The sequence below is a fragment of the Chiloscyllium plagiosum genome, unplaced genomic scaffold (genome assembly GCF_037043375.1).
Source record: "Chiloscyllium plagiosum isolate Xiang-an unplaced genomic scaffold, Cpla_swu_hap1 HiC_scaffold_12, whole genome shotgun sequence".
In the NCBI taxonomy this organism is placed as follows: domain Eukaryota; kingdom Metazoa; phylum Chordata; class Chondrichthyes; order Orectolobiformes; family Hemiscylliidae; genus Chiloscyllium; species Chiloscyllium plagiosum.
The window spans coordinates 106,963,650-106,980,890 of record NW_028270150.1 but is presented as its reverse complement, the minus strand read 5'-3'; the positions used below and the strand labels follow the sequence as shown (position 1 = coordinate 106,980,890).

At 43.6% G+C, this 17,241-nt stretch overlaps 2 protein-coding genes and 1 long non-coding RNA gene across 14 annotated transcripts in view; 1 reads left to right on the top strand and 2 right to left on the bottom strand.

The window, feature by feature from the left end:
* The window catches only part of dgkh (diacylglycerol kinase, eta), a 601,101-nt gene that overhangs the window by 304,484 nt on the left and 279,376 nt on the right, over positions 1-17,241 (bottom strand). The gene's annotated exons all lie outside the window — the stretch shown is intronic.
* Positions 1-17,241, top strand: part of LOC122551881 (uncharacterized) — a 421,034-nt gene that overhangs the window by 129,812 nt on the left and 273,981 nt on the right. The window lies entirely within an intron of this gene.
* LOC148148684 (uncharacterized) lies at positions 7,077-7,718 on the bottom strand. Its single transcript, XM_087993181.1, is given in 1 exon segment — positions 7,077-7,718. A coding segment is annotated over 1 exon segment (642 nt).

Here is a 17,241-nt window from a genome sequence, read left to right as displayed (position 1 = left end):
TATAACATCTTCCAAACCCACGACTATGAACATTTACAAAGACATGGGCAGCAGATATATGGGAACATCAGTCCATTGCAACTATCCTTCAAGCCACATACCACCCTGGCTTAGAACCATATCACTCTTCATTCACTGTTCCTGGGAAAAAAACCTAGAACTTCCTCCCTGACAGTTAATGTCCCTGCACCCCAAAGACTGCGATGGTTCAAGAAGACACCACACCTCCACATTCTCCAGAGATGTTTGGAATGGGCAATAAATGGTGGCCTAGCCAACAGTACCCACATCTCACAAATGTATTTAAAAGTAGTAAACGTCCAATTGTTAGTTTAAAAAAAGTTATGATAATTTTCATAACGTGGATCAAAATAGGGATAGCTTGACTAAAATGATCCCCAAAATTGCAATTCTTTTAGCCCATCAGCAGAGTTCATGTCTGGTTCCAACGGATTAGCCCATCTCTCCTAACATCTGACATGACAACCAACTTTCACCAATTCAGAGATGCCGGTGTTGGACTGGGGTGTACAAAGGTAAAAATCACACAACACCAGGTTATAGTCCAACAGGTTTAATTGGAAGCACACTAGCTTTCGGAGCGACGCTCACCTGATGAAGGAGCGTCGCTCCGAAAGCTAGTGTGCTTCCAATTAAACCTGTTGGACTATAACCTGGTGTTGTGTGATTTTTAACTTTCACCAAGTAATTGTTCATCTTATTTACTAATCACATCTAACAGTAATGACTGCATTGAGCTTTGATTTGGAGGAGCCGGTGTTGGACTGGACTGGAGTGGAAAAAGTTAAAAATCACAAAGCTGATGCTTTGTGATTTTTAACTGGGTTAAGCTTGTTGACAAACAAAAGGTTAAATAAAGAAGAAGGAAGTTTTCCCCAGGCATAAAGATATTGGGTTATAATAAAAACCGATAAGAGTCAGAGTCATACAGTCCAACCAGTCCATGCTGACCATAATCCCAAATTAAACTAGTCCCACCTGCCTGTGCTTGGCCAGTATCCCTCCAAACAGTTCTTATTCATGTACTTACCCAAATGTCTTTTAAACACTGTAACTGGACCTGCATCCGCCACCACCTTTGGAAGTTCATTCGACACATCAACCACTGTGTGTAAAAGAAAATAGCCCCTCATGTGTTTTTTAAATCTTTCTCCTCTCACCTTAAAAATATGCCCTCTAGTCTTGAAAAACCCACCCTACTGAAAAGATACCTGCCGTGCACCTTAACTATACCCCTCATTACTTTATAAACTTTTATAAGATCACTTCTCCTAAAGTCAAGTGAAAAAAGTCCCAGCCTATCCAGCCTTTCCTTCTAATTCAAACCTTCCATTCCCAGCAACATTCCGGTAAATCTCTTCTGAACCCTCTCCAACGTAATAATATCCTTCCTATAACAGGGAGGCCAAAACTCAACACAGTACTCCAGAAGAGACCTCACCCAACATAATATCCCAACTCCGATACTCAAAGGTCTGAGCATTGAAAGCAAGCATGCCAAATTCCTTAACTACCTATATGTGATGAAAACATCAAAGAATTACATACTAGAACCCATAGTTCTCTCTCTGTTCTGCAACACTGTCCAAGGCCCTATTTTTAAATGCATAAAGTTTAGTCTTTGGTTGTTTTACCAAAATACAGTTCCTTGCATTTATACAAATTAAACTGTTGTGGGGGGATGTTGGGGAGGGGAATGACATACCAGGGGAAAGCCACAGCTTCCAGGTCTCCGGGTTTGAGCCTGGCTCTGTGCTCAGAAGGGAAGGGGGGAGAATAGGAGGGCAATAATGATAGGAAATTCAATGGTTAGAAGAACAAACAGCAGATTGTGTGGTCGCACAAGGCCCCCAGATGGTATGTTGCCTCTCAGGTGCCAGGGTCAGGGATGTCTCAGATCGAGTCGATGGGATTCTTAAGGGAGAAGGTGAGCAGCCAGAAGTCGTGGTACACATCAGTACCAATGACATAGCCAGGAGAAGGGATCAGGACCAGAAAAATGAATATAGGGAGTTAGGTGAGAAGCTAAAAGACAGGATGAGCAGAGTTTGCTACCGGTGCTGTGGGCTAGTGAGGCTGGGAATAGAGAGCGACTGTAGCTGATCACGTGGCTGCAGGGCTGATGTAGGAGGGAGGGTTTCAGATATGTGGATCATTGGGATACCTTCTGGGGAAGGTGGGACATAAATATGGAGGACGGGTTGCACCTGAACTGGAGGGGTACCAATATCCTGGGCGGGAGGTGTGCTACAGCTCTTTTGGCCAGGGGATGGGAACCGGAGCTATGGATCAGAGGATGGGTTAGCTGGTGGATGGACAGATACAAAGGGCAGAGAATCTGAGAGGAAGGATTGACAGTTTACATGGCAAAGTTGCAGTCGGTGTGATGGGATGAAGTGCGTCTATTTTAATGCAAGAAGTGTCAGGAATAAGGGTGATGAACTTAGAGCATGGATCAGTACTTGGAGTTATAACACTGTGCCCTTCATGGAGACTTGGATGTCACAGGGACCGGAATGGCTGTTGGATGTTCTGGGTTTACATGTTTCGAAAGGAATAGGGAGGGAGGTAAAAGAGGTGGGGGAGTGGGATATCACAGCTGCATAAAGGGAGGTTGTTGAGGAGGGTTTGTCTACTGAGTCAGTATGGGTGGAAGTCAGAAACAGGAAAGCAGCAGTCACTTTATTGGATGTTTTCTACAGACTCCCCAATAGCAACAGAGACACGGAGGAGCAGATTTTGGAAAGATGTACAAGTAACAGGGTTGTTATCATGGGTGACTTCAACTTCCCTAATATTGATTGGAACCTCCTCAGTGCAAACTTTTGCAGCAGCAGCAGCAGGAGTAGTGATAGGGAGGACCAGGGGGTTGCTGGGAAGGGAAACTCCTCCTTTAAAAACTTACCTTGTGGGATCAGCAGCCTCCATTTTTGCTGCACTAGCGGGAGTGGTGAGAACAGGGAGCACAGGGCTACAGGAAGGTAAATTAATCTTTTAATAACTGACCTCGTGATTAGGTGGAGTGAACGCTGAGCAGGAGCAGACACGAGACTACTGAGTAAGTGAGGTAACATATTTGGGTGGTTGCTTTACCCAATAAAGCACTTAGGCAGTGTCTCCCACACACCCTCCTCCTTTAACTAAAAAACATTCTGTGCCAATTCGGTATGGTTACTAGTTTTTTTCAACAGTCTCTTTGGGAATTCAGAAGAATGGATGTTAGGGCAGTTGAATGCTCCTCTTGTAGGATGTGGGAGGTAAGGGTCACCACTAGTGTCCCCACCGATTTCAAGTGCGGGAAGTGCACCCAACTCCAGCTCCTTGTAAACAGTATTGGGGAACTTGAGTTAGAGCTGAATGTACTTTGAATCAGTCAGGAGGCTGAGGGGATAATTAAAAGGTATTATAGGGAGGTCGCCACACCTTACAAACAGGAAAAAAGGTAAATGGGTTAGAGTCAGGGGTCAGAAAGAGAACAGACAAACAGTGCAGGGATCCCCTGTGGCCATTCTCCTCAATAACAAGTATATTGTTTTTGATACTGTTGGAGTGGGGTGGGACCTACCAAGGGAAAGCCATAGTGACCAGGGCTCTAGCACTGAGTCTGGCTCTGTGGCTCAGAAGGGAAGTGGGACAATATAAAAGCACTAGTGGTAGGTGACTAAATAGAGGAACGGACAGGAGATTCTGTGATCACAAACAGGACTCCCTGAAGGTATAATGCCTCCCAGATACCATGGTCTGGGATGTTTCTGATCGAGTCTACAAGATTCTGAAGGGGGAGGGTGAGCAGTCAGAAATCATGGTGCACATTGACACCGATGGAACAGCCAGGAAAGGGATAAGGATCTAACCAGTATTTTCAGGGTGTTAGATTTGAAGCTAGAAAGCAAGACGAACAGAGCAGCAATCTCAGGATTACTACTGGTCCCACGTGCTAGTGAGGCAATGAACAGGGAGCAAGTGCAGCTAATCACATGGCTAATGGGCTGGTGCAGGAGGGAAGGTTTCAGATACACAAATCTTTGGGGTACCTTCTGGGGAAGGTGCAACCTGTACATGAAAGATGGGTTACACTTAAACTGGAGGGGCACCAATGTCCTCTTTTGCTAGAGCACTTCGGGAGGGTTTAAACTACTTTTGCAGGGGGATGGGAACCAGAGCAACAGATCAGGGGAGTGGTAGTTGTTGAACCAGCAGAAATAGAATGCAGAGAGTCTGTCAGGAAGGACACAAAGTTGATAGGACAAAGGGATGGGTTAAAGGCTTTGTAGTTTTTATAAATAACTTGGATGAAGAAGTGGAAGGGTGGGTTGTACCAATGACACAAAGGTTGGTGGTGTTGTAGATAGTGTCAAGGGCTGTTGCAGGCTACAACAAGACATTGACAGGATGTAGAGCTGGGCTGAGAAGTGGCAGATCGAGTTCAACCTGGATAAATGTGAAGTGATTGATTTTGAAAGGTCGAATTTGAATGCTGAATACAGGATTAAAGACAGGATTCTTGGCAGTATGTAGGAACAGGGGGGTTCTTGAGGTCCACGTACATAGATCCCTTAAAGTTGTCACCCAAGTTGATAGGGTTGTTACGAAGGTGCATTGTGTGTTGGCTTTCATTAGCAGGAGGATCAAATTTAAGAGCCATGAGGTTAAGCTGTAGCTCAATAAAGCCCTAATTAGACCACACTTGGAATATTGTGTTCAGTTCTGGTCGCCTCATTATAGGAACGATGTAGATACTTTAGAGAGGGTACAGAGGAGATTTACCAGGCTGCTGACAGAATTGGAGGGCACGTCTTATGAAGAAAGGTTGTGGGAGCTCGGGCTTTTCTCATTAGAGCAAAGAAGAAATGAGAGGTGACTTGATAGAGATGAACGATGAGAGGCATAGATAGCCATAGACCTTTTTCCTAAGGTGGAAAAGGTGATTGGAGGAAGGTTTAGGGGAGATGTCAGAGGTAGGTTCTTTACAGAGTGATAGGTGCACAGACTGCACTACCAACAGTGGCGACAGAGTCAGACACATTAAGGACATTTAAATGACTCTTGGACAGGCACATGGATGATAGTAAAATGTAGAATATATAGGTTAGTTTGATCTTAGAGTAGGATAAAAGGTCCTTACAAAAATAGAGGGCCAAAGTCCCTGTATTGAGCTGTACTATTCTATGTTCTGGAACAACGAAGAACAATTACAGCACAGGAACAGGCCCTTCGGCCCTCCAAGCCTGCACCAATCCAGATCCTCTATCTAAACCTGTCACCTATTTTCCAAGGGTATGTGTCAATCTGCTCCCTGCCCATTCATGTATCTGTCTGGAGGAGAAAGTGAGGTCTGCAGATGCTGGAGATCAAAGTTGAAACTTTATTGCTGGAACAGCACAGCAGGTCAGGCAGCAACCAGGGAACAGGAGATTCGACGTTTCGGGCACAGGCCCTTCTTCTGTATCTGTCTGGATACAGCTTAAATGACGCAATCGTGCTCACCTCTACCACTTCCGCTGGCAATGCGTTCCAGACACCTACCACCTTCTGTGTATAGAACATTCCACATATATCTATCTCAAACTTTTCCTCTCTCATCTTGAAGTCATGACCCCTAGTACTTGAGTCTCCCACTCTGGGACAAAGCTTCTTGCTATCCACCCTGTCTATACCTCTCATGATTTTGTAGATCTCAAGCAGGTCCCCCCTCAACCTTCGTCTTTCTAATGAAAATAATCTTAATCTACTCAAACTCTCATCATAGCTAGCACCGTCCATACCAGGCAACATCCTGGTGAACGTCCTCTGCACCCTCTTCAAAGCATTCACATCCTTTTGGTAATGTGGCGGCCAGAACCATACGCAGTATACCAAGTGTGCCAAACTATAGTCCGATACAACTGTAACATGACCTGCTAACCCTTGTACTCAATACCCCGTCCGATGAAGGAAAGAATGCCGTATGCCTTCTTGACCACTCTACTGACCTGCATTGCCACCTTCAGGGTACAATGGACCTGAACACCCAGATCTCTCTGTACAGGAATTTTCCCCAGGGCTTTTCCATTTATCCGTATAGTTCACTCTTGATTTGGATCTTCCATGTTCTTAAACGCCATTTACCACTGCTCAGCCCATTGACCCAACTGATCAAGATCTCTTTGTAATATTTGATAACCTTCTTCACTATCCACTTTTCCACCAATCATGGTGTCAGCCTTAAACTTACTCAGCATGCTCTCTGTATTCTCATCCAAATCATTTTTATAAGTGACAAACAAAAGTGGTCCCAACGCCAATCCCTGTGTAACACCTCTGGTCATAGGCCTCTAGTCCAAAAAACAACCACCCCCCACCACCATCACACTCTGTCTCTTGCCATTAAGCCAATTTTGCACCCAGTTGTCAAGTTCACCCTGAATCCCATATGATCTAACTTTACTAATTAGTCTACCAGGGGAATCTTGTCAAAGGCTTTACTGAAGTCCAAGTAAACACTGTCTACCTTCGTCAATCTTCTTGGTTACTTCCCAAAAAACTCAACAAGTCTGAGAGACAGAATTTCCTTCATACAAAACCATACTGATTAACCCTAATCATTCCTTGTCTCTCCAAATGCATGTAAATCCTGTCTTTCAGAATCACTTCCAACGACTTACCCACCAATAAAGTCAGACTCACAGGTCCAGACTTACCAGGTTCTCCTTACATCCTTTCTTAAACAAACGAAAAACATTAGTCACTCTCCTTGAGATGTTTTCGCCACTAAAGATGTTGCTCTTATTCATTAATACTGAACAGTTTAGATACTTGAAAATAAATGTTATGGATGTAGGTTTCCCTGCTGAGCTAGAAGGTTCGTTTTCAGTGTTTCATCACCATACTAGGTAACATTATCAGTGTGCCTCCGGGTGAAGCACTGACGGCAAGGCCCGCTTTCTATTTCTGTGTTTAGGTTTCCTTGGGTTGGTGATATCCTGTGGTGACATTTCCTGTTCTTTCTCTCAGGAGGTGGTAAATCGGATCCAGTCAATGTGTTGGTTGATAGAGTTCCGCTTGGAATGCTATGCCTATAGGAATTCTCGTGTGCGTATCTGTTTGGCTTGTCCTAGGATGGATGTGTTGTCCCAGTCGAAGTGGTGTCCTTCCTCATCTGTATCTAAAGATACTAGTGAGAGAGGGTCATGTCTTTTTGTGGCTAGTTGATGTTCATGTATCCTGGTGGCTGGTTTTCTGCCTGTTTGTCCAATGTAGTGCTTGTTACAGTTCTTGCAAGATATTTTGTACATGACATTAGTTTTGCTTGTTGTCTGTATAGGGTCTTTCAAGTTCATTAGCTGCTGTTTTAGTGTGTTGATGGGTTATGTGGGCTACCATGAGGAGCCAAGGGGTCTGAGGAGTCTGGTAGTCATTTCTGAGATGTCTTTGATATGGGGGAGAGTGGCTAGGGTTTCCGGACATGTTTTGTCTGCTTGTTTCGGTTTATTGCTGAGAAATCGGCGGGCTGTGTTCATTGGGTACTCATTATTTTTTAATACACTGTACAGGCGATCTTTCTCTGCTCTGCGTATTTCCTCTGTGCTGCAGTGTGTGGTGGCTCGTTGGAATAATGTTCTGATGCAGCTTCGTTTGTGGGTGTTGGGATGATTGCTTCTGTAGTTTAGTATTTGGTCCGTGTGTGTTGTTTTCCTGTAGTCGCTAGTTTGAAGCATTTAAACCCATTGGCTGTTCGCTCTACTGCAACATCCAGGAATGGCAGTGTGTTGTTGTTTTCCTCCTCTTTAGTGAATTTTATGCCAGTGAGGGTATTATTGAGGTTTCCTCTAATTTGTTTCGTTGAGTGATGACAAAGGTGTCATATCCATGTGGCAGACCCAAAGTTTGGGTTCAAATGCTTCAAACCAGGAAAACAACACTGAACTATAGAAGCAATCATCCCAACACCCACGAATGAAGATGCATTAGAACATTATTCCAACGAGCCACCACACACTGCAGCACAGAGGAAATACGCAGAGAAAGATCACCTGTACAGTATATTCAAAATGTACCCAATGAACACAGCCTGCCGATTTCTCAGCAACAAACCCAAACAAGCAGACAAAACTCGGCCAGAAACCCTAGCCACTCTCCCCTACATCAAAGACATCTCGTAAATGACTGCCAGACTACTCAGACCCCTTGACATCATGGTAGCCCACAAACCCACCAACACACTAAAACAGCAGCTAATGAACTTGAAAGACCCTAAACAGACAACAAGCAAAACTAATATCATTTACAAAATACCGTGCAAGAACTGTAACAAATATGACATTGGACAAACATGCAGAAAACTAGCCACCAGGATACATGAACATCAACTGGCCACAAAAAAGACATGACTTACTCTCACTAGTATCCTCACATACGGATGAAGAAGGACACCACTTCGACCGGGACAACACATCCATCCTTGAACAAGCCAAACAGAGACATGCACGAGAATTCCTAGAGGCATAGCATTCCAAGCGGAACTCTATCAACAAAAACATGACTTGGCTCCCATTCACCACCCCAGACAAAAAGGACAGGAAATGATGTCACCACCAGAAATGAAGTAACCACAGGAAATGACATTACCAACCCAAGGAAACCTAAACACATAAATAGAAAGCGGGTCATGCCACAGTGCTTCATCTGGAGACTCACTGATGATGCTACCTGGTAGGGTGATGAAACATCTGAGAAGGAACCTTCCAGCTCAGCGAGCAAACCTAGACCAGAACCTCAACCTGAGCTACAAGTCTTCGCAAAATTTGCTAATAAATCTTATTGAAATATCACAAATTGTATCAATTGTCACCAAATTGCATACCGATTTAACCAGCTCCCTTGAGTGGTCTGAAGATTGCAGTCATATCAAACAGCATGTTCCATGTCCAACCAGCCCTGTGTGCATAAAACTGTTAACATATCCCCAATAATAGTTATGATTCCACAATTGGACAAGATTTGCTAAATAATTGGAAATGTATTAAGAATTACACTGACAATCAATTTTAGATTCTAAGTCAGACTCAGTATGGAGCCACTTGTGCATATTAGAAGCCACATATATTAACACATAGAGCACTGATCTTTGCAGACAGAAAGAACTTATACATTGCCCTGTTTCAACTGAACAAAGTCGATGACAACTATTCTCCATCTCGTTCCTCAAGGCAATAGCTTGACCTAAACTAACCTGCCTGGTTAAATTTAAACACAGCTTGGTGGTGAACAGTCAGTCATCATCCATGGTGCATTCTCCATGGCAATGCCTCTCTTAACCACCCTGTGAACTGATCAGCATGCTCTATTCATACAGTTAATGGAATCAAGGAGAAGATCGGCATTTATTGTCTGATCTTTATGAGGTGACGATGAACTGCCTTCTTGAACTGCTATAATCAGTGTCATGAAAGTTATGTTGTTACGTAGATCATTCCCGGATTCTGGCCAGTAACAACGCATGTTGAGGGAACCTTATCACCGGTGCTGTTCCATTGTGCTTGTCACCCTATTCTCTTGTCAGCAGAGCTTTGGAGTTCACATGGATTCCCTTGTCAACTGCAGCAGGAAATCTTGTATATGGAAGAAAGGACTGCAGGGTTGTCTAAAGGGAGAAAAACTACAGAAAGCTGCAGCACAAAGGGACTGGAGGGTACATGTGCAGAAAACACTAAACTGACAGATAGGTATAGCAGGTAATCAGGAAAGCTAATGGAATGTCGGCCTTTATTTCAAGGAGTTTGGAGTATAAAGGAGTTATAAAGTCTTACTGCAACTGTATAAGATGCTGGTTAGACCACATCTGGAGTACTGTGTGCATTTGCAGTTCCCTTATTTAAGAAAAGCTATTATTTCATTGGAGGCAGTTCAGAGAAGTTTTACTAGGATGGTCCTTGGAGGGATTGTCTTATGAGCAAAGATAAAACAGGTTGGGACTCCACTCTTAAGAATTTACAAGATTAAGAGATAAGGTCATTGGAACATGTTTTCCAAGGGCTTGACAGAGTAGATACTGACAATGTGTCCCCTCATGGGAGATCTCAGACCAGAGGGCATAGTCTCAGAATAAAGGGCTGCCAATTCAATATCGAGAGGAGGAGGAATTTCTTCTCTCAAAGGTTTGAGATGCTTTGAAACTCCTTACCACAGAGAGTTGTGGGGACAGTTCTTGTGTACATTTAAGGCTGATAGATAGATTCTTGATCGTAGGAGAATCAAAGGTTACTGGGAAGTAGCAGCAAAGTGGATGTGATAACTGTCGGATCAGCCATGATCCAATTAAATAGAGCAGGCTCGAGGGGCCAAACAGCCTCCTTCTGTTCCTAATACTATGATCTACATTTAACAGGGAGTACTAAGAATTAATGAAGTGGGGATAGCAGAAATGGTAAACAGTCAGAGCTATACCTAACTTGTTTCAGTCCAGAGTGAAGCTGAAGACTCCCAGGAACATTGCCTCTTGACCACAACCGCCCAACCAATAAATGGGATGGAGAATTTAGGGATTAGTCATAACCACAAAATCATGTTTCAGACAATGTTAGGCTGTAGCTTGATTAGTATGTCGAAATGTTCTCACAATTTTGACACAATCCACAAATATTACTGAGGAGGACCTCGCAATGTTAACTGAGATGTCACTTTTCATAGAATCCCTTCAGTGTGGAAAATGCCCCTTCAGGGCAACAAATCCACACCGACCCTCCGAAGTGTAATCCACCCAAACCCATTCCCCTAACCTATTACTCTAGATTTACCCTGCCTAATGCACCTAACCTACACATCCCTGAACACTAGGGGCAATTTAGCATGGCCAATTCACCTAATCTGCACATCTTTGGACTTGTGGGAGGAAACCGGAGCACCCGGAGGAAACCCACGCAGACATGGGGAGAATGTGCAAACTCCACGCGGAATCAAACCCAGGTCTCTGGCACTTTTTATTCTTTGATGAGACATGGACATTTCTGGCAATGTCTAACCCAAACGGTCTTTGAACAGAGTGGTTTGTTTGACAACCTTAGAGAGCATTCAAGAGGAAGATAACATTACCCAAGAGTCTTCAGTTGAATGTCGATCAGATGGTGCAAACATTGCCTTGACAAAATAACGTCTGTGAACCAGATGGACTTTTACAACAATCAGACATTTTAATGGCTACCATAATTCTTCTAGTGCTTTAGTTACTGACTCAGCTTGTTGATTGCATTTAAGTTCCCCAGCTGGCGTGGGATTTAAACTCAGTTCTGGTTTATGAAGCTATGAATTTTTAAAAAATTCATTTACGGGACATGTGTGTTGCTGGCTGGCCAGTATTTATTGCCTGCCCCTAGTTACCCTCGAGATATGAATGATGAGTAACGCCCACACCCCACAAATGAATATATAAAAAAACTAGTCCAGGAACATTATAATATCACACCCAGATTTGCACTGAAGCAGGGGAATGACAGGTTAATATGTTGGATTGAGAATGTGTCGGAACGCACAAAGGAGACCCTGAAGAACATGCGACTGGCCAACATCAGAACGAAGCATTTAAGAGGAGGTTGATGGAGAGAAGCTAAAAATGGCAATTAGTGGGAGAGAATTATAATACTGGAGCAGTTCAGCATGTTCAACATACCACAGCAACTCAAAGCTAATTCTTGTGTCAACACTCAGTGGATGGAACTTGATACACAAAAAGCAGAGATCCAAATGGCATTAGTGGAGACAGTGCTATTGAAGTTAGGTTTCTTGTTTATTTTTCTTATATTCTTTGTGAATCGACAATAGCTAAAACTCCTCATTTGCGAGGCTTTGTACAAACGATGCAAATATAAATAAAGCAATTCCTCCAGATTAAAAAAGCATAAAGAATATTCCCTACTTAACATTTCAAGGCTACAGGAGGGTTGCCACCTCTGGTCAGACAGAATCATAGTCATACTACATGGAAACAGACACTTCGGGCCAACTCAACCATGCCAACCAGACATCCCAATCTGACCTAATGCCGTTTGTCAGCAATTGCCCATATCCCTCTAAACCCCTCCTATTCATATACCCATCTAGATGCTTTTTAGATGTTGTAATTGTACCATCTTCCACCATATTTTCTGGCAGTTCATTCCATTCAAGCACCACCCTCTGCGTGAAAAAGTTACCCCAAAGGTCATTTTTAAATCTTTCCCCTCTCACCTCGCATCTATGCCCTCTAGTTTTGAAATTCTTCAGTCAGGATACCCTGAAGGTGCTGGAGATATGGTTCAGAGATACTAAAACAAAACTGGAAGATGCATGCACCTTTGATGAAACAGAAACTAGGCAATTGCATTCCTCTGGTAAGAAACTGATCAATAGATACAAGTTGTTCTGATGTTTAGTCTATTTGACATTGGTCTGATCCATACGCACTTCTGTGGCATGGCAATTACCTGTGCCATCTTCTACTTTATCTCGAATTCAAAAATGAACCACAGTTACAGCATGTACAAAATCCACATAAAAGGATGAAAAGTGTACTGTACAATGGCCTCATCCTGATGGTCACCTTTCTGCACAATTTCATTAAGAGGTGTTTCAACCTTTGATGTATGAATACAAAGTATTACTCTACATGGTGAAGTTTAACCTGGCCCTGGTATGTCAAAAGGACAGATCTGGTCACACAGTTATTGAATACTTGGACTATGATATACCATCTGCCCTGCATGTTAAAACTCATGCTGGAAAGCAACTTTCACCACGATCTCATCAGACAATGGTCCACACAAAGCATCCTAGAGGCTCTGCAGCTGGATGCTTCCCTAAGAAAACTAAAGCTGCTGGCTTTTTGAGGTCTCCAAGGTAATCTAAGCTATGGCAGCATAATGACACCTTTTGCAAAACACCACTGACCAAATGAAAAAGGTGCCCAGTTGCACAACTGTGCAAGCTCTCAGCGAAGATGGAATTTGGAAAACCAAGTTTACTGTGCAATACAACCTGGGAAAAGAAAGCTTAGAGTTACTTGCTGAACTGCTCATATTAAGCAGTGCATCACACTTTTTTTCTTGTACATCTACAGTTGAGTGGATAACTGTATCCTGTCAATATGAACAAGAATGGTCAAGTTCAATTTCAATTCTATTCTGCAGCTTTATATTACTTTGATTAGGCTGCACTTAAGAGTACTGCATTCAGTTCTGGTTGCCACATTGCGGGAAGGATATGGAGGCTTTGGATTTGAAGATGCCGGTGTTGGACTGGGATTACAAAGTTAAAATCACACAACACCAGGTTATAGTCCAACAGGTTTATTTGGAAGCACTAGCTTTTGGAGCACTGCTCCTTCATCAGGTGATTGTGGAGAATAAGATTGTCTTACAGGACTATAACCTGGTGTTGAGAGGCTTTGGAGAATGTGCAGAAGAGGTTTACCACGATGCTGCCTGGATTAAAGAGTCTGAACGAGAAGGAAAGGCTAAAAAAACTTGAGTTGTTTTCTCAGGAGTGGCAGAGACTGAGGGGAGACTTGACAGAAGTCTATAAAGTTATGAAATGCATAGATAGGAGTGATGGTCAGAATATTTTTCCCAGAGTTGAAACGTCTCCAAAAACTAGGAACGTGCTTTTAAAGGTGAGAGGGGGAAAGTTCAAAGGAGATGCGAAGTACATTTTCTTAAACAGAGAATTATAGGAATCTGGAACGCACTGCCACAGGTGGTGGTGGAAGCAGATATGATAGGGGCATTTAAGAGACTTATACATAAGCACATGAATATGCAAGGATTGGAGGGATATGGACCAAGGGTAGGCAGAAGAGATCAGTATAATTTGGCATCATGCTCGGTACAACATCATGGGCCTGTTCCTGTGCTGTACAGTTCCACCTTCTATAGCCGTATTCTTCTCTACATCAGTGAGACCAAAAGGCATGTTTTGCCAAGCACCACAACCAGGCTCGCAAGGGCTGACCTGACCTCCCAGTCACCCCCCATTTCAATTCCCTCTCCGACATGACCATCCTCAGCCTCCTCCAGTGCCATTGTGAAGCTGACCACAAATTGGAGGAACAACACCTCATCTTCCGCCTGGGCAGCCGACAGCCCGGAGGATTTCTCCAATTTCTCCTTTCCCATACCACGACTCCCTTACCAACCCCCTCCCTCTTCCTTCCATTCCTCTTCCTTCTGGCTACCAACCAAATTCATTCCTCGCATCGACCAACCAGATTGTACCCTCTACCTGTGTTCTCCTGACTTCTCCACCTCCTGATGCTGCCAGGCTTGTGGTGTTCTTCCAGCCTCCTACATGTCTACGAATTGCTGTTTATAGCAATAGGTGGGGATGTTAGGCTGTGTCCTCAGTAGGATGACAGATTGTCAAAACTGGACCTTATGACAATAAAATTGCAGAATATGAGGCCCTGCATTGATTGACACAGTAGGGTGACAAATGGCAGGATTATGAGGGAGGGGCAATTGAAGTTTAGAGTCCATGTGATAATATCTCCCAGAACATGTTCAGCCAGAGTTGGCAATATTATTTAGATAACAGAAAACAGCAATAAACCCCACACTTTTGTTCAATTACATGTCTGCCTCACTTTCCTAAAAATACAACTATCGCAAGATCTCAGCTGCACTGTAACTATACTGTTCCATGCACAATGGTAAGATCAAGTACCATTTAAAAGGCTCTATTTTCCTCCTTTATCAACTTGCAATCATGAAGTCTGGACCAAAGTAGGATAGAGTAACAAAGTGCTTTGCTGTTGTGTGTGATAAAGAATCACCTTTCACTGCTTTCAGAACTGAGAACAAGACTGAAAATGATGATAGAATTTTCTATGTTAACAAGAAAGGACGATTAAATTACTCTACCTCTAGATTCTAGGGTAAAAATAAACATTTCCCACTGCTTCCATTGCTGGTTGCGAAGATTACACAGTTCAATTACTGCATTGTAAAGGATGTACTGTTCCAGCAGTTATTTGCAATCCGTAAGGAGGGTAGTTTCCAGTACAGTCAGTTCTTCTACAACACAACAGTTGCATTCTTGTGCAGCCCCACATTATAGAAAAACTGTGCTTTAGGAACAGCACTTAAAGTGTTGGCGCATTATAACAGAATGACCTGGAACAGACTGAACCTTCCAGAATCTAATGTCGAACAGTTCTTTCTGGGGAAGGTGAGACTTCTATAAACAGGATGGTCTGCACCTGAACCTGAGGGGCACCAGTATCGTTGGTGGGAGGTTTGCTAGTGCTCTTGGGGGGGGGTTTTAAACTAACTCTGGAGGGGCATGGGAACCCAGACTGTAGCTTTAGGGTGCAAGACCTGGAGTGTAGGGAGGTTACGAACATGGCATCAATTTCAAAGGAGGGTGCCTGTAAACAGGAAAGTGCTTTAAAGTGTGTATACTTCAATGCAAGAAGTATACGAAATAAGGTAGGTGAACTTGCAGCGTGGGTTGGTACCTGGGACTTCGATGTTGTGGCTATTACGGAGACATGGGTAGAACAGGGACAGGATTGGCTGTTGCAGGTTCCAGGGTTTAAATGTTTTAGTAGGGTCAGAGGTGGGGGTAAAAGAGGGGGAGGTGTGGCATTGCTTGTCAAAGATAGTATTACAGCTGTGGAAAGGACGATGGATGAAGACTCGCCATCTGAGGTAGTTTGGGCTGAGGTTAGGAATAGGAAAGGTGAGATCACCCTGTTAGGAGTTTTTTACAGGCCTCCTAACAGTCCTAGAAACGTAGAAGAAAGGATTGCGAGGATGATTCAAGAGAAGAGTGAAAGTAATAGGGTGGTTGTTATGGGGGACTTTAACTTTCCTGATATTGATTGGGAAAGCTATAGCTCAAGTTCGTTAGATGGGTCAGTGTTTGTCCAATGTGTGCAGGAGGGTTTCCTGACACAATATGTAGATAGGCCAACAAGAGGTGAGGCCATACTGGATTTGGTTCTGGGTAATGAACCAGGCCAGGTGTTAGAATTAGAGGTAGGTGAGCACTTCGGGGACAGTGACCACAATTCGGTGACTTTTACTCTAGTGATGGAGAGGGATAAGTGTGCACTACAGGGCAAGAGTTATAGCTGGGGGCAGGGAAATTATGATGCTGTGAGGCATGACTTAGGATGTGTGGCCTGGAAAAGTAAGCTTCAAGGCAAGGGTGTAATTGATATGTGGAGCTTGTTCAAGGAGCAACTATTGAGTGTCCTTGATAAGTATGTACCCGTCAGGCAGGGAGGAAAGGGTCGTGTGAGGGAGCCGTGGTTTAATAAGGAATTGGAATCCCTTGTTAAATGGAAGAGGGCGGCCTATGTAAAGATGAGGCGTGAAGGTTCAATTGGGGCGATTGAGAGTTATAAGGTAGCCAGGAAGGATCTGAAGAGAGAGCTAAGAGCAGCAAGGAGGGGACATGAAAGATCCTTAGTTGGTAGGATTAGGGAAAACCCTAAGGCTTTCTATAGGTATGTCAGGAATAAAAGAATGACTAGGGTAGGAATAGGTCCAGTCAAGGATAGTAGTGGGAAGTTGCGTGTGGAGGCTGAAGAGATTGGGGAGACACTGAATGAATACTTTTCGTCAGTATTCAATCAGGAACAGGACATTGTTGTCAATGTGAATATTGAGTCACAATTAATTAGAATGGATGACTTTGAGGTATGTAGAGAAGAGGTGTTGGAAATTCTGGAAAGGGTGAAAATAGATAAGTCCCCTGGGCCTGATGGCATTTATCCTAGGATTCTCCGGGAAGCAAGGGAGGAGATTGCAGAGCCATTGGCCTTGATTTTTATGTCCTCGTTGTCCACAGGAGTAGTGCCAGAAGATTGGAGGCTAGCAAATGTGGTTCCCTTGTTCAAGAAGGGGAGTAGGGATAACCCTAGTAATTATAGGCCGGTGAGTCTCACTTCTGTTGTGGGCAAAATCTTAGAGAGGATTGTAAGGGATAGGATTTATGAACATCTGGATAGGAATAATGTGATCAAGGATAGTCAGCATGGTTTTGTGAAGGGCAGGTCGTGCCTCACAAACCTTATTGAATTCTTTGAGAAGGTGACTAAGGAGGTGGACGAGGGGAAAGCAGTAGATGTGGTGTATATGGATTTTAGTAAGGCGTTTGATAAGGTTCCCCATGGTAGGCTACTTCAAAAAATACGGAGGTATGGCATTGAGGGTGAGTTGGAGGTTTGGATTAGGAGTTGGCTGGCTGGAAGAAGACAGAGGGTAG